The 23,068-nt window shown below is 53.2% G+C and overlaps 1 protein-coding gene across 4 annotated transcripts in view; it reads left to right on the top strand.

The window, feature by feature from the left end:
- Nucleotides 1-23,068, top strand: part of OPA1 (OPA1 mitochondrial dynamin like GTPase) — a 65,396-nt gene that overhangs the window by 7,499 nt on the left and 34,829 nt on the right. The window contains exons 5-19 of one of the 4 annotated variants that reach the window (XM_069083289.1): nucleotides 940-993; nucleotides 1,604-1,668; nucleotides 9,060-9,170; nucleotides 12,249-12,302; nucleotides 13,496-13,600; nucleotides 14,385-14,471; nucleotides 15,917-16,030; nucleotides 17,317-17,397; nucleotides 17,592-17,666; nucleotides 17,884-17,955; nucleotides 18,039-18,138; nucleotides 18,869-18,999; nucleotides 20,941-21,013; nucleotides 21,094-21,166; nucleotides 22,752-22,867. In XM_069083289.1, the coding sequence (XP_068939390.1) occupies nucleotides 940-993; nucleotides 1,604-1,668; nucleotides 9,060-9,170; nucleotides 12,249-12,302; nucleotides 13,496-13,600; nucleotides 14,385-14,471; nucleotides 15,917-16,030; nucleotides 17,317-17,397; nucleotides 17,592-17,666; nucleotides 17,884-17,955; nucleotides 18,039-18,138; nucleotides 18,869-18,999; nucleotides 20,941-21,013; nucleotides 21,094-21,166; nucleotides 22,752-22,867 (1,311 nt within the window). The remainder of the gene's footprint in view (nucleotides 1-939; nucleotides 994-1,603; nucleotides 1,669-9,059; nucleotides 9,171-12,248; nucleotides 12,303-13,495; nucleotides 13,601-14,384; nucleotides 14,472-15,916; nucleotides 16,031-17,316; nucleotides 17,398-17,591; nucleotides 17,667-17,883; nucleotides 17,956-18,038; nucleotides 18,139-18,868; nucleotides 19,000-20,940; nucleotides 21,014-21,093; nucleotides 21,167-22,751; nucleotides 22,868-23,068) is intronic. The other 3 variants (XM_069083290.1, XM_069083291.1, XM_069083292.1) reach the window with 3 other exon arrangements.

Here is a 23,068-nt window from a genome sequence, read left to right as displayed (position 1 = left end):
GTTTGTGTTTCCCTCTCCCTGGAGAAGTCTCTTAGTAATGGTGTGAATGGGAAGGAGGTTGGGTGAGTGACTGAGCGTCAGCTGTTATCAGACCAGAGCTTTGTCTGGAATGTGTCCCTCTCCTTCCCCTTCCTTCCCCGATCTTGTCTCTATCATTCAGAGTATGTTTATCTCCCTTTTGTGGCTGAGCAAAGTAGCGCATTGTTTTTAATTTCTTCTTTTTAAAAATCAAGAGTGATAGAAAGTGTGTGATAAAGGAATGATAAGAAACCATGAAGAATGCTTTTAAAGACAGCTCAGAAATGCCGGTTGGATTTTGGGTTTAGGGGCTTGGCCAGGATGGTGAAAGGCTTTGAGCTCCTGTCAGATCTGGGTCAGGCCAGAATTGGGCATAAGGAGCTGGAAGGCCCCCTTTCCTGAGAAGAGACCGTGGCCTTTTGGCCCAGACGCCTCACCAGGGGCTGCATGAGAATGGGGCGACTGCTTTCCAGTGAGAGTTCTCTCCCCAGGCACGGCCTGCCTGCAGGGCCAGCGCCCCAGTCCTTCAGCGGCCTCTGGGTGGAGGCCCGATGGTGCTTTCTAGAGTAGGGTGTGAGTGGGGTCTTATTTTTCTCAGCTCTGAAATCTTATGAATTTGTGAAAGATTTAAAGATTCGCTGGCAGGACACAGTGCCTGGCGCCTCATATTCTTGGGTTTTCAAGGATCAGTGGGAGGGGATGCCCAGGATGGCGGCTCAGTGCAACGTTGGGGGCTTGGCTCTTGAAGACCAGACTATGTCATTATTTCACTGAGATGACGCTGCTGCTCCTTGAATGGCTCTGATCCCCCACAGGGAAGGCGGCCTCAGGGGCTCAGGCAGGCAGAGCAGGCCCCCGGCTCCCCACATCCACCCGCGTTTCACATTGTTTTTCATTTCCCCTCTTGCTGATTTTTCACAGGTCACAGATTGGTTAGTGAAGTCGTAGAAGCTTCTGGGCCACTTCTGTGGTTAGGTGTGTACAAAGCTCTCTGTGCTGACCTCTGCCTGCCTCTCCGTGTTTCTGATACACTAATCACAATCAGACCGGGACGCTCCTTTCATAATCCTTCTGGATTCCAAAACCCAGAATGCTCTCAAGCAGACTTGGTGACAACCATCATTCCTTCATGGGAGAACAAAAATTCTTAATCACTGTCCAGTAGTAAACTCTGTCCCAGCCCGTTTGCTTGGCCAGAGCTCTTCACATCGGCGTGAAAAGTCATTTGGGGCATCTCATCTGCTTTGTCGTGGCTGGCATTTAAAACCTGGGCTTTGCCCTTTGTCCTCTTGGTATCTAATATCTGTTCCTGCACCTGGCAGAGCTGTCAGGCCTCTTACCAGACATGGGCGTAGCTCCTCTGGAGTTCCTCCCCACATTTTCCCAAACCGTGCTGGAAGATGACTTCTTCATTTCTGAGTGAATTACTGAGAAAATGGGGAAGAATCTTTGGCCAGCCATCGGCTGCTTTCAGCCCGGGTGAGGAGCTGCTCTCCTAGTCACCCTTTTGGCCAGACCTGGCTTGGGGTTTGGAGCAGGGTGTGGAGAGAGCGAGGGGTCACAGGTGTGTGGGCTTGTCTTCCAGGGACTTCGGGAGATACGGCGTTTCGAGCGACTGATGCGTCAGAGAGCGACAGGCAATTTAAGAAGGTAAGAGGAAAAAGCCCATTCTGCAGGATCCTTCATCTCCTGGGTCACCCGGGAGGACGGAAGGGCTCAGCATTTCCCTTCTTAAAGTACACCATGAAGCATGATCTGCTGGGCAGAGCGATTCCCAAGAATATAGGCCCGGGCATGCAGTGCCTGAGATGCCCACCCCCAGGGACTGACTCAAGGCAGATCCTCCTGGAGGGCGGTCGTCAATGCTACGTGGTGTGTGCATCCTTTCTGTATATTTTGGGTAGGATGTGGCTTCGTGGGCGTGGGAGCTCCTGATGGGGAAATGGCACCTCTCATGCAATTGGCATCTGTTCAGCCAGAGCGGTCCCAGGCCTTGGTGGGGATCACTTTGCCAGGATGTGGAGGGGGCCGCTCTAGAGGCCTCTTGGATCCAAGGCCAGGCCTCATGCCCTGGCTGCCCCGCCTCTCTTGTGGGCTCAGAGTCGTACGTTAAAACCCACATTCTTCTCCTTTAAGGGCACAAGCCGTGTCATGCTCAAGATTTCCATGAAGAACATTTTTATTTTTTGAAATATGTTTTGAATGCATAGCCTTTCTTTTACAGTTGGATGATATTTGGCTTTTTCTTTTTGCAGTGAGTTACTGAAGTGTCGTCTTTTTGAAAGGTCCGATCTTCCCATGATCCCTCCTGTGGTGCTGCTCAGCTGCAGGCTTCAGTTTGCGACCATGGGAATTCAGAGGGGAGGTTTTAGTTCATCTTTCTCTTTTGCTCCCTTTCAGCTTTGTTTCAGACCTCACTGGCAGACACTTAATGCGGTCAGCCTTGATTGTCTGCGCTATCGAGCAGGGCGGTGATGCGTGATTGGCAGGCCATGGACACATGGAGCTGGAAGGCTCCAGAAGGGCCGTCCACTCCACCGTCCTTTTAGACGTGTGGAAGCTGAGGCCCAGGGATTCCAAGTGACCTGTGTCAGGCCACGCCGGTGGTGGCCTGACAGCTTTTGGTTTGTGTGCCCTGGGAGCCTGCAGGGCTCTCGTGCCTCCACGCACTGAGATCTGTGTCTCCATCCCCTGCTCTGTTCAGAGTCAGGAATCAGTCCCATTGGGGGTTGATGTTGGTGAAAAATTCCTCGGGCACAGCTGGGATAGGTAGAGGTTTTGTCCTCGCTGGGACTTGGCGCCAGTGAGAGCTGCTGGGAAGAGGCAGCCGGCACCCAGATCCTAGGGCAGAGGCCAGGGGCCAGGCGTGTTTGTCCCTCCAGCGACACGCTTTGCTTATTTCACATTAATTCCTTTTTAAAATGGTACTTTCCTGGCAGAACATTCTTATTTGCTATTACATGTCCACAAAATGCTTAAATAATTTTCCCCCTTTTTATTATGAATGTTGAGCCTTAGCCGTGCAGGTTCCCCCATGTGACAGTGAATCCTGCTCAGACACAAGGTCTCCATCCAGCAGAGACCCCAAGCCCCTGACAGTGGTCCTCTCTGTTCAGATGGTTCTGGGCTCATCTAGTTTCAGGACAGAAAGGGGAAGTAGAAAGCTCCCGGACGTTGGTCTTGCAGGCATCTGTGGTTGTAAGGTTGAGATATGAATGGCGCCTGACGGTAACGAAGGGGTCCATAAGACCTGACGGACAGATGAGCGAGCTGTGGATCCCCGAATTGCTCTCAGGCAGGTGTCGGGGCTCAGCCGAGGTGTTGGGTCCTGGCTCAGTGTGGTTGGAGCCCCAAGACCTGAAGTGGCCCCAGCCCAGGGACCTCAGCCAGAGAGAGAGAGGATGCCAGAAGGGATAAGTGGACATCTGGTCAGCATGTGATGGGAAGGAGGGCCCAACACCAGTGAGAACACCCAGAGTCTGCTACCAAGAAGGACCCAGGCAGTCACTGGCCTCTGATAATTTTCAGGAAACAGTTTGTCCTGCAGCCCCTTCCTGAAGTAGAGGCTCACGTAGGGCCAGCCGAGCGTTCAGAGAATGTGAGCCTGTGACCTTGGAACGGCGCCAACATCACCACAGACCGCTTGGCGCAGCTAGTAGGAGTTGGAGGAGGCCCCCCCAGTATGAGAAGCTCCATCCCCAGGGATCCCCGCGAGGTGGCCACCCTCCCTGATCTGCAGATCCATTTGTAGCAGGCACCTTGGCATGGCATTGAAGAGGCCAAGGGGCTGTAGCTGACCTGGCAGTGCAGAGAAGCGTGTTCTGGGAAAGCCCGGGCGTGTCACCGCCATTACTGTCCAGGCCCGGGGCCATCCTCAGACCACTCAGCAGGTTCAGGACTCAGCTCTGCCTTGGGCACAAAGGAAATGCCTGTGGGGTCTTTTCCTTTATTCAGATGGTGGAGAGAAGCTTGCTTCTCCCCGCAGGGTGGTCCTGGTACCCCTGAGCGGCAGCTGGCATCCACTCTCAGCCACTCTTAAGGTCCTGCCCCCATCCTCGCCCAGGACCTTTGGCTAGAGGGCAGGCGGGTACTGTCCCGCTCAGATTCTTCAGCAGGTCACCCAGCGAGTGGGGAAGATGGTGCCGGGTGACAGCCAGGTCTGCCTTTTCCCCCATCTGTCTCTATCTGCTTGTCGTAGGGTGGGTTGGGGCAGTTACTGGCTGGCACTGTTGACAGACTTCATTTCTCGCTCAGCGGATCATTCATTGGTCACCAGGGAGGATGTTTGTAATGACGCGGTGCCTAGTGCACTGGAGGCTCTTGCCCTCCCACATCGCAATGAGGCCCAGGCGCTCCAGGAGCCGCTCAAGTCTTCTCACTGGCCAGGATGTTCAAGGCGACCCCTCATCTGTCCCATGTTTTGCTGAAGAGAAGTAAGGATTTCCTGTGATTATTCTAGCCGAGTCCCAGAGTTGGGGAGTTGGGAAAGGCCTCAGCAGCCTTCCAGTCCGGTCCATTGGTGAGAGGAATTTCTAGGAGGGCGTGCCTCCTGAGGAGTCATCTCACCCCTGCCCCCTTCTTGGGCGGCCCAGTTGGCTCTGGGTCAGTGGTCAGTCAGAAGCTTCTCCTGATCCTTATCCCAAGTTGGCCCCTTATAGCTCCTGCCGAGCCAAGTCAGTCTCCCCATTCTCCGTGGGGACAGCCTGCTGCCTACTTGGAGGTCATCCCTAGTTCTGTCCACCAGCCAACCTAGACCATGGTGGCAACAGCCCCTTCACCCTCCCATTGCCCTCTTCTGGATGCTGGACCTTGGACCCATCCTCCTCACACTGGGGGCCCAGAATGGAAGGCTTCACAGCAGAGTGTGGCCCATGGTGGCCAGTCAGCTGGGTCGCCGGCATCTCCACGAGCTGCAGGGAGGAAGCCTGTGCTGCACAGGTAGGCGGCAGAGAGCAGCTACCTCGCTTGATGCTGGTCTCCTGAACATCTCCTCTGTGAAACTGGTCAGAACATTGTCCTTGGAGAAGAAGGTGGTCACTATTGGCACAGAGAAGGCTTTGGGCCTAGGGAAGTCTGGAGGAGCCCTTTTGATGGCTGACATCCTGGGAATTTCATTTTGACCTCAGGCATTGAAGGGGAGCCAGCATGTGAGGGTACTCCGTGAGTGTGTGTGCATCGAAGGGGGCCCTCCTACATGATTGGAGAGCGCGGCCTGGTCGTCTGGAGCCGAGCCGGGAGCAGAACTCTGCGTGGAGAGGAGGCAGTGGGTGGCACAGGGTCCATGTTAGCCACAGCAGAATTTAATCCCCATTCGATGCCTTCTGTATGCGCAGGGGAAGATCTCGCCTTTGGAGAGCCTATAGCTACTCCACCCCTTTAAGAGGAAATAATCCTTGCTTAGTATGTAGTGGGAGGGTAGGAGAAGAGCCAGGTGTGGCCTCAAGGGAGTGGAGTGACTAAGAATTGGGCGGGCTTACCTGGAGGGAGCCAGGATGTAAGGAAGGAGGCCTCAGGGCGTTTGTCCACAGCACGGAGTGTGGAGGAGTGAGGGATGGGAGACAGGGTTGACTTTGAGGGTGGTCCAGGTACAGAAGACCTTCAAGGCTGGGCCAGAGGGATGTCGTGAGGCTTTGCTTCCCAAGAGGTGAAGTGGGCAGGGACAGATGGGTGACCCCCCGGGGGCATCGTGTGCCATTCTGGGGGCCTGGGATGGAGAAGGCCCAGAGGGCGAAGGGTGTGACACCTGGGAATTGTTAGCCTGGAGAAGAGAGGATGGGGGCTCTGGGAGCTGTTTGGCACCAGGAGGCAAATGTGGCCGGAAGATGGGAGAGGCAAATTGATGCCTGATCACAGGAAACCTTTCCTAGCAATGCCAGCCAACCCCAAGCTGAGCAGATGCCTTGCAAGGAGGTGGGGCCCCTCTCACTTGTTAGAGACACGGCCTCCCCACGTCTGCCTATGGGGCTGGGGGGGGGGGGGTCGCACATGGGCGTGAGAGGGAGAACATCTCTCCCCAGTGAGGAGAACTGTCTGAGTTTGAGTCTCGTAGAAGGCTTTCATGTAGGAGTTCACTAAGTGTTGAATCTTTAGGCTGTCACGGTAGAGCTCTCTCGGTGTGACTGTCAGGCCTCTGAGGCTGCTGCCAGCCTTGTTGGTCTCGCGTTCCAAGTGAAGAAAGGAGAACGTGGTCAGGGACTGTCCCTGTCTGCTTCAGTGACAGCATCAGGGTGACTTCAGTCGTGGAGAACATGTCCTTTCAAGGTGCTCAGGGAGGGAGATTCTTGGGGTAATGTTAAAATTTCTTGCCTTGAATTTTTAATTTACATATTTGCTCTTAAAAATAATTTTGCGATGTTTTAAAGCTGTATTCTTGAAGTTAATAAATAAATTGTGTTGATTCGGGGCCTTTGGGTGTCACCAGGAGGCCCTGGCAGATCATTTTGTATTTAAGAAAAGGATTTTATCCATTGAAATGGATAAACAGCTTTATGGTAAAAGAATACTTTTATGGAAATATTGCCGTGTAGACCTTTGGTTTTGTACCTAATGCTTATTTTCTTCCCGACTCTGTAGGAAGTAGGACTTCATTTCCTCTCTCTCCAGGGGCAGGCAGCCTTGGAAGGAAGGCAGGCTCCTGGGAGGACGGCTTGGCCGTCCCAGAACGCAGAGTTCTTTCTGGCCTCTTTCTTTCACTGCCGTTGTGTTGGCGAGCATCCTTAGCCGCTGATAAGCTTTTAATGCACCTGATGGCAGGTGGTTAGAAAGGTGTAGACAAAGGCTCACATGTCATCAGAAGCACTGAGGGCATGTCACAGCTCTGAGCAGGGTTGGTGAGGTCCCCAAAGCCAGTGAATGTTCCCACAGACTGAACCTGCTTTCTCTTTTGGTTTGGGGCAGCACCCTGGGGCAGGTGAGGCCAAACAGAGCCAATGACTCCTCGATAGCCTGGTGACTTTCTCCTTGACCTCTAACTGAATTTCAACAGTGTGTTGTCACACTGAAGGCAATTAGTTGATCATTTTTCATTAGTGAAATAGTTTTGAAATTGGAAGTAATTGCTAAAAACCCAACTGTTTTCCTGCAGAAGTTTAATTCCTTTTTAAGTGGGTCCTCAAAATAATTTTCTACAAATTTAGCCTAACGGTAATTTCCAAAAATTAGGATTTTGAATTTTAAAAGTCCCTCAAATTGTTGCTATATTTCCTATATTTAAAATGCTTGTTTCAAAATCAAAAATATTTCCCATTGGAGAATAATAGAGTTCTGTCTTCGTGTTTATAGAGCTGAGGTGTTTTTTTTTTTGTTTGTTTTTACTTTTATCTTTCTTTTAGTTGCATATCAGTTGAGGTAAGTTATGGTTAAGCTTTTGAGCAATTATCAGAAAGTATTTAGTGGTTTTAATCATTATTTTGAAATATCTGTTACATATTTTCCTTTCAAAAACTTTAAAGTTCCTTATGGTTATATTATTGGCATGGAAGACCAAGGATTTTATAAATCTTCTTATACTTCTAACAGTTACTAAGGAAGCTATGATGTTATTTCAAATTCTTAGTTGAATTTCATGATTCTCCTAAAGTTGACTCACACACATTGATGGGGAATGAAGTGAACATAAGCTCATCGTTGTTGTGCTAGTCACCAAGACTGCCGTGTCTGAGTATCTAACCGATGACCCTGGCCCAGCGCATTCCTGTCATGGTTAGCTTTGTGTCTCCCATGTTTCCCTGGGCTATTTATGTGTAAGGAATGAGCATTTCCCACGCGAGAGCAAAGTGCTGTTTTCTGGTTTGGGTTTAATGTCTAAAGACACATTATAAGTTAAATTTGGGGGTTGTTTTCCCCTTACATGTGCCTTGGGAAGTTGGCTCAGACTGATGGAGGTTCATAAAGGCTCCCCCCAACCATGTCCCTAAGCTAGTCACACCAGTTACTTGTGTATATTGAAAAAAAAGGTTTGGTTCAATTTTAAAACACTAAATTCAAAGCATCTGGTAGGTAAATTTTGATTAGATTTTATTTTTTTTTTTTATATGGACCAGTATAGGGGATACTTCGTGTGGAAACTCCCTCTGCTGACTCAGATCATCAATCTGCCTGTAACTGTAATATTAGCGTTCATTTGCTGTGGTTCTGAGAGGTCAAGTAATCTGCCCTGGTCACCCCATGTGGTGTGCAGCAGAGGCAGGACCTGAACTGAGGGCTCCACCGTACTGCCTTTCTCTCTCTCCTTCCCCCCTCCCTTTCCCTCTCCCCTCTCTCTCTTCACCTCTCCTCCTCCCTCCCTTTCCCCCTCCCTTCCTCTCTCTCTGCACCTCTCCTTCTCCCCTCCTCTCTCTTCTTACCTCTTTTCCTCCTTCCCTTTCCTTTCCCTCCTCCTAGCTCTCTCCTCTCCTTTTTCCTCTCTCTTTTCCCTCCTCACTCATATATTTCTACTTAACTGGTATCTCTCAGTTAACTGATTATTTATAGAATCTTAAACCAGAATTTTTTGAACCATACTTCTATGCAGAAAAAAAAAAACAGTTGAAATGGGAAAAAAAAGTTTCACAGATGATTGCGTTAGAAAGCTGCCAGTGGTCAGGATGTGGCCGGGGTTCAGCACATCAGCCTTGAGCCTTCTTTCCCCATGTCTCATGTCCTTCCTTCTGTACAGTAAAGCTGGTACAGACTGATGCCTGAGCCGAGTTCCCCAGACGTTTAACTTGAGCCTGCTGGGTCCGTGGGACACGCAGAGGGCTGAGTGTCCTCCTTAGCCACGAGGCTGTGTTGGCCCCCAGTGTCCTGGAGGCGATGGACATGGTCCTGATTGTTGGGGTGTTGAGTGTCCCATCGCTTTGTTTTTATTTTAAACTAACCCCTTTCATTCATTCCTTTTCTCTGATGTTGCCAAGGGGAAGGTGGAGCCTCTGTCCCAGTCTCCATCGTGCACAGGCCCTGGCTCTTCACTCCTTCCTGTCTCTCATCTGTCTTTGTCGTGCCCTTTGGTTTAACATTGTTCTCCTCCCCAATTTTCCCTTCTCGTTGTAAACTTGTGGCAGGGTCTGCTTGGTGAGCTCATTATGTTACAGCAGCAAATCCAAGAGCACGAAGAGGAGGCCCGCAGAGCAGCTGGCCAGTATAACACAGGCCATGCCCAGCAGAAACGCCAGGTGATGGTCTGGGGGCTACCCGCTGTCTTCCTACTAACCAGGCATTCCCTAGAGCCCGTGGAACTTCAGGGAGAGGGAAGTGGCCAAAGAAGGCGCCCGGGGACCCAGGGAATGAAGCCCAAGGGCACGAGAGATGGCCCTGCAGGCACGTGGGGCCTGCTGCTGAGTAACTCAGAGGGCTCTGCAGGCCGGGTGCACATTCCTCTTCTGTAAAGTGTCTGCTTGGGCCCCATGGCAGAGTTCCTTATCAGCATCTGAGCAGCTTGTTTTCCCTGTCCCAGATAAAGGCTATTTTCATGGGAGGCATGAGGATCAGAATGAGCCGAGAGCCTGGTTATCTGCAGGTAGTCAAGGCCAGAGACGTCACACTCTGGGATGTTTCCTTCCCTGCATCCGGTAGAAGACGTTTTCCCAGGGTTGCAGCTTTTGATGATAAAATGGGGTGGCTGATGACTGTCCCCTTTGTTGTAAAGAAGTGCTTGAGGACAGTCGCTGTTTGATTTATCTCATGAGTCCCTGACTGGTCTCCGTTCTGGCTGTGCAGGCTCAGTCTGCATGAGCCCCAGAGCTGCCGTGGAGAGGCCCAGCCCCAGACAGGCCATTTCCACTCAAAGACTCCTGCTTTTTTCAAATGGATCCAGAGAAAGGGCCTGTTTTCCATAGGCAGCTGCCAGGCCTCACTCCTGGGCCGGGGGAGGCAGGCGCCAAGAGGCGACAGCCTGGCCCAGAAGAGGAAGGCCAGTGTAGTCTGAGTTGAGAGAAGGTTCTATTATCCTGCTGTGAGGAGGTGAAAATACCCTGGTGGGTGGTAGGGGAGATGGGTGATTCCAGGGATGCTTGGAGGAGATCAGGGGCTTCTCTTTCTGTCATTCTACACAGCGGTAACCTAGTGGACATGGCCCTGTGCGTGCGGAGAAGAGCTGTATGTCAGGCTCCCACGTAGCCACTAAGCCTGTCCACGTCTTACTTTCTAGAACTCTTAAGAGGAGAGTCAGGCCGGGCCCAACCTTTACATGGTAGGAGAGTGTCTCAGGCCATCTTCTCATGTTGCTTCTTTGTGCTCCCCAAGCCCTGTCGCAGGGACGGGACCAATGAGCAGCTGTGAGGAAGACAGGCCCCCTAGCACTGAGCAAGTCAGAACTGATGAATAAACCACTTCTACAAGTGGAGCTTATTCTTGGTCTGCATTGAATGGAAGATGCTAAATCCCTGTCCCAGCGGTAGCTAGCCTCTGCCCAGGGTCTCCGCAGCCCTGGGGCTGTAGAAAGCCTCTGGGATGCCAGCCTTGGAGAACAGAGCCATTTCTGGCCCTGGGGAGTCGTGGGCAGCTTTTCTCAGAAGATTCAATCCCTGAGGCAGGTCACAAGCCATGCTGCAGGGTTTGTAAGCTGGAGGGCTATTTCTGGCTTTGGAAGCCTGAGAACATGAAGTTCTCATCCCAGCCAAGCGCCCCCATGCGTCGAGGCAGCAGGGACAACCAGGGCGTGCCTTGGGAGGTGCTGGCTTCCCTTGTGCCATCACCTTCCGGAGAGTTCAGTGGGGAGGAACAGGAGAGATCTGCCGGCCCAAGCTGCCCATTTTACAGAAGAGGAAACTGAAGCCTGCTAAGCCCCTCTGCTTTCTCTCTGGCCTTTTCATTCGCCATTAGGAGGCTCTTTCCTCACAAGGAAAATGAGCTGCAGAATGACTTGCAACAGCAAGACCCCCTCATGTTGATGCCCCCTTCCCAGGACAGGCCCAGAGTCTAGGGGGTGTGACTGGGGAGCAGAGGCCCTTCCTGCTCCTCCACTTACTGTGGAGCTCAGACTGATCATGCTCATGCATAGCTCAGCATGTGCAGAACACCGGGGATATGTGGGAGCAGGGCAGCCTTCTGGGGAGCACCTGGGGATCCTTTCAGAGTATCAGCCCCCTGGGTGAGGGCCGGCTGCCTGTAAGTGGTGTTCAGAGAGGAGCCGTCCATCTGCCTGGCCACCGCATACACCACCTCTCCTCCTGGGGGCTGGGGGAGGATAGAATGCCCCTGGTGTGGCCATGAGTTTACCAAACAGCCCTAAAGCTGTGAGACTTCAGTGTCTAGGCGGGGCCTCAGGCATTACCGCATACCCCTCTCTTGGCAGGCCGGGGTAGGCCACCGAGTCTGTGGGACTGCCGTGTGATGGTTCCCTGGTGAAAACCTTTAACCCCCCTCCAGCCTCATTTAGTCCCCCGTCGGGTGGTGGTTCTTCCTAGGCCTCTTCCCCGCCCCCTTTTAATCCTTTCCTACATCCTGCCCATCCCATGGACACAGATATGCAACTAACAAGTCTTTGGAAACAGAGGAGGAAGGTCTCAGTGATCATTTGTAGCGGGCTGCACCGTGGGGATCCCTAATTGTTAGCAAGAGGATGAGTCTGCAGGCAGGAAGGCTTAGCCTTGGCACCATTAAAAGGCCAAGAACCAAAGTAGAGTCCATGCCTTTGGTGAGGTAGGTGAGCGGAAGGCGTCCTGCGCCAGGGCTGCAGCATGGGGGCGCTGGGAGCCCCTGGCAGGCGGGGCTACATTGGACGTCATCTCTTAAAGGGCCCCAAACCTCCCATGCTGTCAGGACAGCTGTTGTGCTCCTTCCAAAGAGCTTTAAGAACTGTGGGAACTGGCGTAGAAAACATCTGGACTTGGGCTCTTCCCTTTGGTCTGGCATGCCATACCCAGTAATCTCAGAGAGGAGCCCTTTGCAAAGATGTGCAGAATAACTCCACACTGGGTCAGAATTTAAAAGCAAGTGCTCACATCTGACTAATGCTTTGAAAGTCTGGTCTTCCTCTGGCCCTGGGGAGCAGCCTGGCAGGAGAAAGCCTTTCAGGTTCATCCCACCTGTGCTCCAAAAGGAAGACAGCCCATCCCCTCCAGAGACAGGAACAGGGGATGGGCCAGTGGGAATTTTCCTTCCTGCCTGGGCACAGGCAGGCTATCTCAAGGTAAACGTGGCTGTTAGCTTTGTCCCATTTGTATTCTCCTCCCTTTGGAACAAACCCACTCTGTGTTCCCCTCTTCCCCACCAGCTCCCAAAGATTCAGGTGGGTTTTAATGTGATTGTAGGTGACGGACAAGGAGAGAGTGGAGCAGCTTCAGGAAGAGCTCCTGCGAACTCAGGTGAGCTGCCCCCAGCCCTGGAGGCCCCCCTGGAGTCTGGGGCCCAGACCTGCCCCCGCTGTGACGCTGCCCATCTCAAGAAAGCCAGCCTGCAGCTGCTCAGAGGGCAGAGGTGCTGGGGAAGAAGGGAGCTAAGTCAGGCCTTAGGACCCAGTTGGGAGGGACTCTCTAATGGCAGCGTAGCTTCTCACTCCTCTTGGCACCCATCCTGGCATTTCTGGGGAAAGCCAGCTAGAACTTGCTTACAGCATTTCCCTTCAGAGATGTTACTTGATGCTGAGGAATTAAACTGATTTTACATAGCAACTCTGCCCAGGAAAAAGCCTCCAACCTGCCATCATTCTTTTCTGAAGGAGTCTTCTCATATATTTGACTAGCTAGCAGCAGTGGTGGGTGGTCCTGAGGCCTGTGAGCCCAAGCCTTGGCCCACATTTACTGTGCAAGTGAGGCATCCTAGCTGCTAGCTGGGGAGATCCCTGGGCCCCTCGCAGGGCATGCCAGCTGCTGGGACCCTCAAGCCACCATCCAAGGGCAGGGGAGAACTCCCTGGGGGAAGGCCCGAACCACTGGAAGCACAGGCACATCGCTCTCCCCATCTTCAGGGTTGATTTTCTGGTACTGAATTTATTTGGACATTTCATGAAAACTTAAAGGGCCAGTCAGAATATTGGGAAGAGGAGCTGGAGTGGAAGGCGGGTGGTTGTGAAAAGTCAGTGACCAGAAGCAGCAGCCTTAGAGTTCGTACAGGAGCGTCCCCAGAGGCCCCACGCTGCTCGGTCTGCCTTCGCTCCCAGTGCTGTTCGGGGTTGGCTGTGGTGCTGTGGGAGACACCCGCCCAGCCTCTCCAAGCAGGGCTGGCCCCTTCTAGCCATCCCTCTGTCCCCTCACTCACAGACCAGGACGGGAGGTGGCAGGGAGCCTGGTCAGCTGCTCCTACGGCAGGGAGCATGGGATGAGTGGCCAGGCTGGCAAGGCTTCTTCTCTTCAGGGCTGAGCCCCGGGGGTGGGAGCGACTGAAGACACCACAAAACTTGGAGTGCTCTGTGTGGGGAGGAGTGGGCTTTGTGGGCTGGAGTGCGCTCAGGAGACGGTGCGAGGAAGACCACGATGGGGCCGGTGATTCGTGGAATGCCTTTTCTTGCATTTAATACTAATATTCATCTCCCACGCTGATGCCTGGTATTTTCTTGCAGTTGAAATATCAGAGGATCTTGGAGCGTTTAGAGAAAGAGAACAAAGAACTGAGAAAGCTGGTGTTGCAAAAAGACGACAAAGGCATCCATCACCGGCACCTCAAGGTACCGCCAGCCCCCCGCAGCGCCGCCTCGGCTGGGCTGCCATGCCTCGTTTCTTGGGGGTCTCACAGAGGACGTCATATTGTCCGTGGGTTTCATCCTTTGAAAATCATCATGATCTCTGGGGGGCGCTGCCTGAGTCAGTGGCAGGACGGAATCTGTGATCACACCAGGACGACTGGCTGTGGTCCAGACGTTTTTTCCCCTCACAGTCCTTCTTGTCTTCTCAGGGTCAGGGCAGGGGCAGCTGGTGGAAGGGGCCTGAAACCCGCACCCTGCCTGGGCGTGAGAACGGAAGCCAGAGGGTCACTGCTCCCATGGGGCAGGCCCCCCTCTGAGAGCGGGAGACAATCCCGGGCAGCGGCCCACATTGGGTAGCACATGTTGGGGGCTGACGCCCAGCTTCTTTGTGTGTTTCCTGTCTGGTCCACTCGTGTCACACTGCCCCGCTTCTCCCCATCTGCGGAGAGCCGGTCTCTTCTCAGGGCGCCTCTCCTGCGATGCATTCATGCTAGGCCTCCTCGGCGTCTCCTCCCTCGCACCTGGGGCTGCAGCGGAGGCTGAGGGGGAGCTGTCTGTGACCTAGGTGGGCTCCTTGGCCGATGCGCCGACCCTGCACCATCCAGTCTGTGGGCAGAGAGGGCCTGGCCCAACACTGCTCCCGCGTCCCTCTCACCCTCACCCGGGACCCTGGCCATGCTGAGCCTTGTTTTATGAAATGGAGAGCAGTGTGTGGTCCAGCCATCTGTGATCTAATCTTCAGTGACGTTTTTGTTTGTTTCTAAAGAAGTCTCTGATTGACATGTACTCTGAAGTTCTGGACGTTCTTTCTGACTACGATGCCAGTTACAACACCCAAGATCATCTGCCCCGGGTGAGTAACACAAGCTTTGGCTTCCCGGCCACATCTGCATTACCCAGACGCTTCAGCAGAGCTTTTTGTGTGATGGCCTTTCAGATCAGACTCACACATCTCTTGTAGAATTCTGTTCTCCACAAGCCCCTCAGGTAAATTGTCAGAGACTGTCTCAAAACAACAGTGAGCAGCCCCAGAATGCCTTGTTGTGCACCTGTGTGGTGAATTCTTTGTACAAACATCTGAAGAATAGCTTGTCCTTCACAGTCACTGATCTGTGTGCACCTCACTTCTCCAGAGCACATTTGTGGGGTAACATAGACTACTTGGAAAATAGGCCAGGCCTTTGAAGAAAGGGTGGTCACTCCCCACGTGCCTGTCCTGCAGAGGTCTTTGAGGAGCCGGGTAGACTCTGTCGGCTCCAGGGCTTTGATTTCCCAGCTTGGAGACGTCTAGAAGGACTTGGAGGGTGGGTGGGGACACTGAGTAGAGGCAGGCCTCTCAATAGCAACAAAAAGCAATGGTCTGTAGTGGACAGGCAGACAGGAACAGCTTTGTGTATAGTGGTGCTGGGCCCCATCCCTCTTGGGATGGGAGAGCTTGGGGTCCTGATGGTGCAGCCTCCCCCCAACCCCCTGGAGTCTGAAGAGAAGGTTAAACTGTGCCCACTACCCTCTCTTCATTCCAGGTGCATTGTGGGAACGTGTGTTTCCAAAAATGACACATGAAAAGAGTTCCCAAAGCTTACAGGGCTTCACTTCAGCATTGGAATGTCCACATGTGTCAGGACCACTGTCCCCAGGCGATGGTAGAGAAGGCTACTGGCCTCTGCCCTTGCACATCATTAGTCCTCAGTGGTGAAACAGCATTCAGGAACAGATGTCTGCCACTGTGAACAGACCCCCAGTGTTGATGGGGTGAGCCAACATTGACTCAGGACTCATGAGGCAGATCACCATTAGAAAGACTTTGAGGCGTCCCTACTCCCGCACTATGTTTGAGGGGGAGTTAAATCTTAGCTGAATGAATTGAACCATATACAATTAAAAATCCATCCTATTAAGAACAAATTGAATTAAAAGAAGGAAGTTGATCTGAGTATCTCAAGACTGTGGCTTGTTACTGCCCTCCGGAGGCAGCTCTGGGTCACCTCACACTTAGGGGGTGTCCTTGGGAGGGGGTTGAGGCTGGTCCTCAGAGCAGACAGGCCATCCTGGGGCTGCCCTTGAAGCTCTCCCGGCCGAGGACACCCAGGGTCACTGTCCCGCTTCACCCCACGAGGCACTGGCAGAGCCCACGGCACAAGTCTGCTGTCACCATGGCACCTGTGCTTGGAGACACGCGCACTGCCAGCATGTGCTGATGAGCATAGGCGGCTCTGTTCCTCTGGCTGTGCTGCAGACCGTGAGCACAAGCTTCCCGGGGTCTCAGAGCAGTTACTGATGTTGGCTGTTTTGTGCCAGGTCGTTGTGGTGGGAGACCAGAGCGCTGGGAAGACCAGCGTCTTAGAGATGATTGCCCAGGCTCGAATATTCCCTCGTGGTTCTGGGGAGATGATGACACGCTCTCCCGTCAAGGTAAGCCCGGGGTCCTGCCCGCCCCCCCAGAGCCTGAGTCTGGTTGGAGAATAGAAGTAGAATTGAGAGGCCTTTTAATTTTTTTTTTTTTTTTGCTTTTTGGAGAGAGGAAAGCAGGGCAGCTGGGGTTAAGTGACTTGCCCAAGGTCACAGGGCTAGTTTTGTGTTAAGTGTCTGAGGCCAGATTTGAACTCAGGTCCTCCTGACTCCAGGGCCGGTGCTCTATTCACTGTGCCACATATCCGCCCTAAGAGGCCTTTTTAAAAATGTAGATCTCAAAGAGCCACGTTTTCAACCCGTTTTCTTTCTGGCAAAGGCTGTCCCCTTGCAGGGATGTGGAATCTGTGTGTTCTTGTGAGAATCCCTTCACCTCGTCTTGGCCCACTGATCTCTCTTTAACATTCAGAGCAGGTTCATTCCTGCAAAGCCAGAGACGTGAGGTTTTCAGTGTAACAGAGACAGACCCAAAGGCCGAACAGCGTAACAGTCAGAAGGCTGGCGTTGCCGTTGAGAAGTGTCCGCGGCCCCAAAGCTGAGATTTCTCCCATCCGCCCTCCCACTTTGTAGGTCCTCACAACCTCTCAGATGAAACCTTTTCGCGGCTGCCCCTGCCTGCCTTCTCTGTCCCCTCCAGGCCACGCTCCGCTGCAGGCTCAGGGACAGCGTGGCTCTGCCCCGTCCCACTCTCCCATCCTCCCCGCTAGATCCCTGGAGTCGCGTGGGCCTCCCTGCCCATGTCTGCCCCCCTCCGGCACGTCCACAGAGTCGTGGGTGGGTGGGCCTCAGTAGCCTAAAATGGCCAGTAAATGAGCTTGGAGCTCTCACAGTGTGGCGAGCCCCTGTCATCCTGTGGGCTATGCAGACTGACAATATACGCAGTCTCTTCCCTAAATAGCTTACAGAGAAGGTAAGCAGATTGAATCAGCTTGGGGAGCTCAGTCCACCCACCTTGGCCTCACCTCCTAGAGAATTGCCTTCAGGCACTGAGGAGGTACATGACTGGCCCAGGGTCTCACAGCTAGAATGTGTCAGGGCAGGATTTGAACCAAGAGCTTTCCGATCCCTGGGTCCATCAATGAGCATTGTTTAAGCACCTGCTGGGTGCCAGGCATTGGATGCACTAGGGATACACAGAAGGGCCAGAGACAGTCTGTGGTGCTGGGAGACCCCAGTCTGGTCCAGGCGGCTCCACACCAAAGGCTACAGGCAGTGCCGGGCGACTGGCTCTGTGGCACCCGAGTGCGTGAGTCACAAGTGACAGAGCTCCCGTTCTGTCCCAATTCCAGGTGACGCTCAGTGAAGGCCCGCACCACGTGGCCCTGTTTAAAGACAGCTCACGGGAATTCGACCTGACCAAAGAGGAGGACGTAAGTGAGAAAACAAGCCGTGCTGGGATCCGCTGATGCTCACTCGCTCAGTGACCCTTTAGAGCACCGTGCTGTCTGGGGGGGCGGCGATGTGCAGCGCCACGAGGCATCCAGGCAGGCGCCTCCTGACCAGCTCAGGGCCATGCTGCCAAAGTGGAGATCGTCTTACTCTCATTTGCTTTTTGGTCAAACAGCTTGCAGCATTAAGACGAGAAATAGAGCTCCGGATGAGGAAGAGCGTGAAGGAAGGCTGTACCGTGAGCCCTGAGGTGAGGGGCAACCCAGACGGCCGGCCTGCCAGGGCTTGGGGCTTGGCATGCCAATGATCCTGGAGGGGAACTGTGCCGGGCTCATTTCCCTGCTCATGCTGCCAGTCTACGTGGGTGGGCCTGGCTGTAAGCATGTACCCAGGGACAGTGGGCCATAATGTTCTTCAGCACACTCCACGACTGAGTCCAATCACTTAACTCTGGTGTCGTTGTGTAGACGATCTCTCTGAACGTCAAAGGGCCCGGCCTGCAGAGGATGGTCCTGGTGGACTTGCCTGGGGTCATTAATGTGAGTACACTTTAAGCACGTAGAAGAATTGTTCTGCGTTACCAGTATTGAAAAGTGAGTCACTTTACAACCTCTTCTTCAAGACGGTGACGTCGGGAATGGCTCCTGACACAAAGGAGGTGATCTTCAGCATCAGCAAAGCCTACATGCAGAACCCCAACGCCATCATCCTCTGTATTCAAGGTAAATCGAGAGCCTTGGTGCGCCTTTCACGGCTGCTGGGAGGGGCGTGGTGTCTGTCCTTCCCTTCGGTCCCTGTGCCAGCTTTCCTTTGAGGATACAGAACGTGGCATGGAGAGACACAGTCATTTGGGTCACCCCGTGTTCATTGGGGCAGCCTTGGCTCTTATTGTTTAGGCTATCCCAGAATCCCTGGGTGGTCTTGCCTTAGAGTAGACTCCACGAGAGGCTTGAGGAAGGGACCCTTTACTGGCCTGGCACTCATGGTTGTACATAAGCCTAATGTCTTTTGAAAGTAGCCAGAAACGTGCTGAAAAGGGCAGGCCCCGATCCCCTGCATTCATACCAGGCTAGACTGGTAGACTTGCTGATGTGGAAGTTAGAGCTCCCGCAGTGAATCTGAAAAAGAGAATGTCCTTGGAAGGGGTCCTGGCAGCAACGCCTCCTCGCCCAGCCTGTCTTCAGCACAGGAGCACTGAAGGGCACGCACAGGAAGGCCTCTCTTTATTACAAGAGGAGGGGGCATCACCCAGTCTCACCTGCTCCTGGGAGCAGAGGATTTTCACTACAGATTTTAGCCTTTCTCTTTTCATTGACTGACGATGATGATTCCATCACATGAGTACAAGCAAACTCTGTAAGGAAAGATTGGCTGATGTAACCCCAAGGCATGTATGTTGGGACTTGGTCTAAAAGGAGTCTATTAGATTCTCTCAGCCCTCGTTCCTTGTAGATGGGTCTGTGGATGCCGAACGCAGCATTGTTACGGACCTGGTCAGTCAGATGGACCCTCATGGCAGAAGGACGATATTTGTGTTGACCAAAGTCGACCTGGCAGAGAAGAATGTGGCCAGCCCCAGCAGGGTAAGGACTGGCCACAGGCCTCCAGCCTCGCCCATGCCCTGGGAGTGATGGATGGGAGGGAGGAAGACTGGGGGTGAAGCATCTCACATGTGAGGGCCCCTGCTGTGAGGGTCACTATGCCTTGGGATAAGCAAGAGCCTTACCTTCCTCATTGAATGGCTTTGGATGCCAGATTTCCAGGGCCTTGTTCCTTAACTGGAGGATGTGGCAGATGTGGGCGTGCTTTTGTGTCCCCAGGCTCTCATGTAGGTCCCAGATATAGCCCTCTAAAAGCAGCAGCTGCTTTCCTGTCCCCTAGCTCTCCAGGTCCTGCTCTCTTAAAGGACCAAGAGCCTGGCCCCCAGGGCAGGAAGCATGCGATGCGGTCGATGTGGTCAGGTCCTCCCCTCATCTCCTTAGAGTATTACTGATGCAATGTCTCCTGGGAATCCTCCTCACCATCCTGCCCACAGAATAGAACCTGGCCTCCAGGTGATGCCCAGGTGATGGGCCCTCATGACCCCAGAGCAGGGAGGTTCCTGAGTGGTCAGTCCTAGTGATGACTCATATTCACTTCACAGTAACCCAAAGAGGAAAGTGGTTTGTGCCACAGAACTCGTCACTGTTTGTAAGGGCAAGCCCCCTAGCACGCCCAGGAGGGCTGCCAGCCCAGGTTCTTGGATCTGCTTTTCTAAAGGAAAGCAACTCAAGAGGGGTTAACAATCTTACTTTAATCAAACACGTGTATCATTCACTTAGTACAGGGGAAAAGTCAGCACCCTGAACTTCAGAAAATACAAACTGAAGCTACAAGCAGACAGAAAAATACAGAGAAAAGAACACAGTTCAGCAGACCAACAGACAGGGCTTCCGGCTGTCTGACCATCACATCCATACAGTGTTAGGCACCAGAGAGGGAAGCAGCAACATCAGGGTTCTCGAAGCCGGGGGGCTCAGCGGCTGCCCAGAGTCTCCTCTGGCCTTCTCCAGGGTCAGAGGACATCACAGCCCTCCTGACCCACTGCCCAATCACAAAGTAACAAGAGGGGGGGGCCTTGTTGGGACCCTAGGGAGGCTCATTAGGGGCAGGGAAGACCTTCAGATTCCCTTGCCATTACCGTGGTTAGGCCCAGTGGCCAAATCCCGGCTTCCTCTGACTCCGTGTCGCGTCCCAGCCCACCAGTCCCCAGTCCCACCCAGTTAACACACAGATGCTTGCTCCTGTTTCACAGCTGTGGGCATCGAGGCTGAACAGACCCAACCTGCAAGGGCTTACACGGGCACCAGTCTTTTGTATTACTTGTAAGGAAACTGAGGCCCGCAGAGTGAGCGCGTCACTTCACATTCATTCCCCTGCAATCACTCACGAGTATTCGATCAGAAAGCATTCGTTGAGCTCCTGCTGTGTTCCTGGCCTGGGTGGCCATGGCAGGTCAGAACAGCACCGGGGTTTTCTGGCTCCTCCTCTGACGCCCTTTCCCTTAGACCCCAGACTGATTCATAAAATTGTCCTGGGATCTTTTATTTTTACATCTGCTTCTTTTCCCAAACCTTCTAACAAAGGAATAAAAAAGAGGTGGAAGCAAAACTAGCCAAGCGTCCTCCCAATTCTTCATCATGAGCAGCTCCGCCCCTACGGCACCATGTCTGTAACACGCCTCTGGGCCTCACTGTGACTTCCAGGAGAAAATAAGAGAGGTTTTTCACTTTGACGCACTCAAATAGGTCCCTGGGCCCAGGTTTCTTGGGGGTGCTAGTTAGGACCATCGGATTTTAGCTCTGCCAGGCCGGAGGAGCTGAGTAAATGTCCAAGTGTCCAGAGCTCGTGGTGGGCATCAATAGAAGTGGACAGACACACTCGCCCTTGGGGTCCGTCCCTCTCTTGGCTGGGGCCTCTTCCTGCCCTTTGTTACATATGGTCAGCTCTCTCAACTTGTCTTTGCCATGTGTTTCTTTCAATAGATTCAGCAAATAATTGAAGGAAAACTCTTCCCAATGAAAGCTCTGGGTTACTTTGCTGTGGTCACTGGAAAAGGTATGCCCTGATTGACTGATTGGGTTGACTTGTGATTTTGACTCTTCACTAAAGATTGTGTCCCTGTCTCTTCCCTCCAGGAAACAGCTCTGAAAGTATTGAGGCCATCAGAGATTATGAAGAGGACTTTTTCCAGAATTCAAAGCTCTTAAAGTAGGTGTACTGCTTGAATTGTAAGGAGTTCCACAAGGCTTAAATCAAAGTTTTTACACATGGGAGTGTTATTTAAAGCCTTAGTCTTTCCTGGTTGTTTTTTACTCTCTAGTTTTGACACTGATTTTCTAGTTTTCCAGAGTAGAGACGTGTTAGGTGAATGAATGCTCAGCTGCCCTTTGAAAGGAAATAGGCGAGAAAGTTGATGGCGTGATGTGATTATTTCTGGTGTGTGAGTCTGTGAGACCAAGGGTGGCCAGGCCAGCCTGAGGGAGGAAGCCCTTTGCTCTCTGTAGAAGTGGCCAAGCTCGTCTGTTAGCAGAGAAGCACAGAGGGCACAGCCAGGACACGGAGAGGAAGACCCTAGGCATGTGGGGGGGTTAGGGGCTCTTGGGACATTTGAGCTCTGTGGGTATCACTGGTGGTGGTGGGTGCTTAGTCCTTTGGAAATCGGGTAGATGTGCCTCCGAAACACTGACCAAGGGTGGGGCAGACCCCCCGAGTGGCTGCTTCCTGCCCTCTGGGCCCCAGTGCCAAGGGACAGCACAGGACCTCAGACTGCAGCCAAGCCCCGAGCACTGCTGGTCCAGGACTAAACAGGCATCTGCACTGTTCCCTCTTGAGAGCTGGGGTTCCTCTGCTCTGGGGCACCTTCCCAGAGTCTCCCTCCTGCCCTTTATATGCCAGAGTTTTTCCTCAGAAGGAGGGGGTGTGGGTTAGGGAAGACTTGAATTCCAATCCACCTGTGTTTCTATCTCTGAGTTCACGGCCAGTGCCCACCTCCTCACCTGGCCTACGTTTCCTCATCTGCAGCAACAGTCTCAGCCTTTGCTGCTGGAGCTGTCTGTCCCTTTGCTTGCAGACACCTTCAGAGCCCTGGGCTGACCACCCTGTTACTTCTGCTACCCCACAGTCTCGCACCGCCTCCCTCCCCCCTTCTCTCTTACACCATTGCACCAGCCTCCGCTTGGCCTCCTTGCCTCCAGCCTCTTCCTATGCAGTCTCGTGGCCCAGACGACCTTATCCCCTTCCTGTTGTCCACAGGCCTGCTCGTCCACTCCCGTCTTCCCCCTCTGCCGGGGGCCCTTCCCATCCCCTCCCCCGATTCATGCCCATGTCGTCTCTACCGATGGACAGAGTAGAGACGTGTGTGTTAAGGGTATGAATGCCGTTTGGCTGGGTGTGCCATTCTGGGCCGGGCATGCAGAGGGGGCCAAACAATTGCATGTCCATCAGGCGATCGGTCCATTGGTTCACACTGCGTGTTCACTGCTAGTACATCGGAACGTAGATGTGCTGGGCAGGGAGCATGTTTCTCCTTGTTTTGGATTCTGCTCCCCCAGATTTCTGATCCATCTGTACTGTGATTCTGCCTGTGTTGTCATCATTTGATAGAGTGGGCGGCCTGGTGGGGGGGGGGGGTGCGTGTGCGTTTGGAGACAGAGGTGGACAAAGCTTGAGGCCTGTTGCCGCAGCTCCAGCCTCCATCCTGGCTTCCCTGGATCCTTGGCTGGAAATGCTGTGGGATTTGCCTGACTCGAAGTGGGCTCCTTTGCAGCTCCTTTGTGTTGTGGTGTTCCTACAGGACGAGCATGTTGAAGGCCCATCAGGTGACGACCAGGAACCTCAGCCTCGCGGTGTCCGATTGCTTCTGGAAGATGGTGCGGGAGTCCGTGGAGCAGCAGGCCGACTCTTTCAAAGGTGAGCACGGCATGCAGGTGCTCCCAAGCCCCCAAGCACGCGCCTTGCTTTGATAGAGTGTGTCTGTGTCTGTCTGTATGTGAGTGTGTGTGTGCCTGTGAGTGAGTATGAGTGTGTCTGTATGTGAGTGTGTGTTAGTGTGTGTGTCTGTGTCTGAGTGTGTGTCTGAGTGTGTGTCTGTCTCTGTGTATGTCTGTGTGT

The sequence above is a fragment of the Petaurus breviceps genome, unplaced genomic scaffold, assembly GCF_028583685.1.
Source record: "Petaurus breviceps papuanus isolate PSGF00001 unplaced genomic scaffold, PetGlider_PUasm1.0 173, whole genome shotgun sequence".
Taxonomy (NCBI): Eukaryota; Metazoa; Chordata; class Mammalia; order Diprotodontia; family Petauridae; genus Petaurus; species Petaurus breviceps.
Note: the sequence above shows the minus strand (reverse complement) of the source record. Positions and strands in the feature narration are given on the sequence as shown.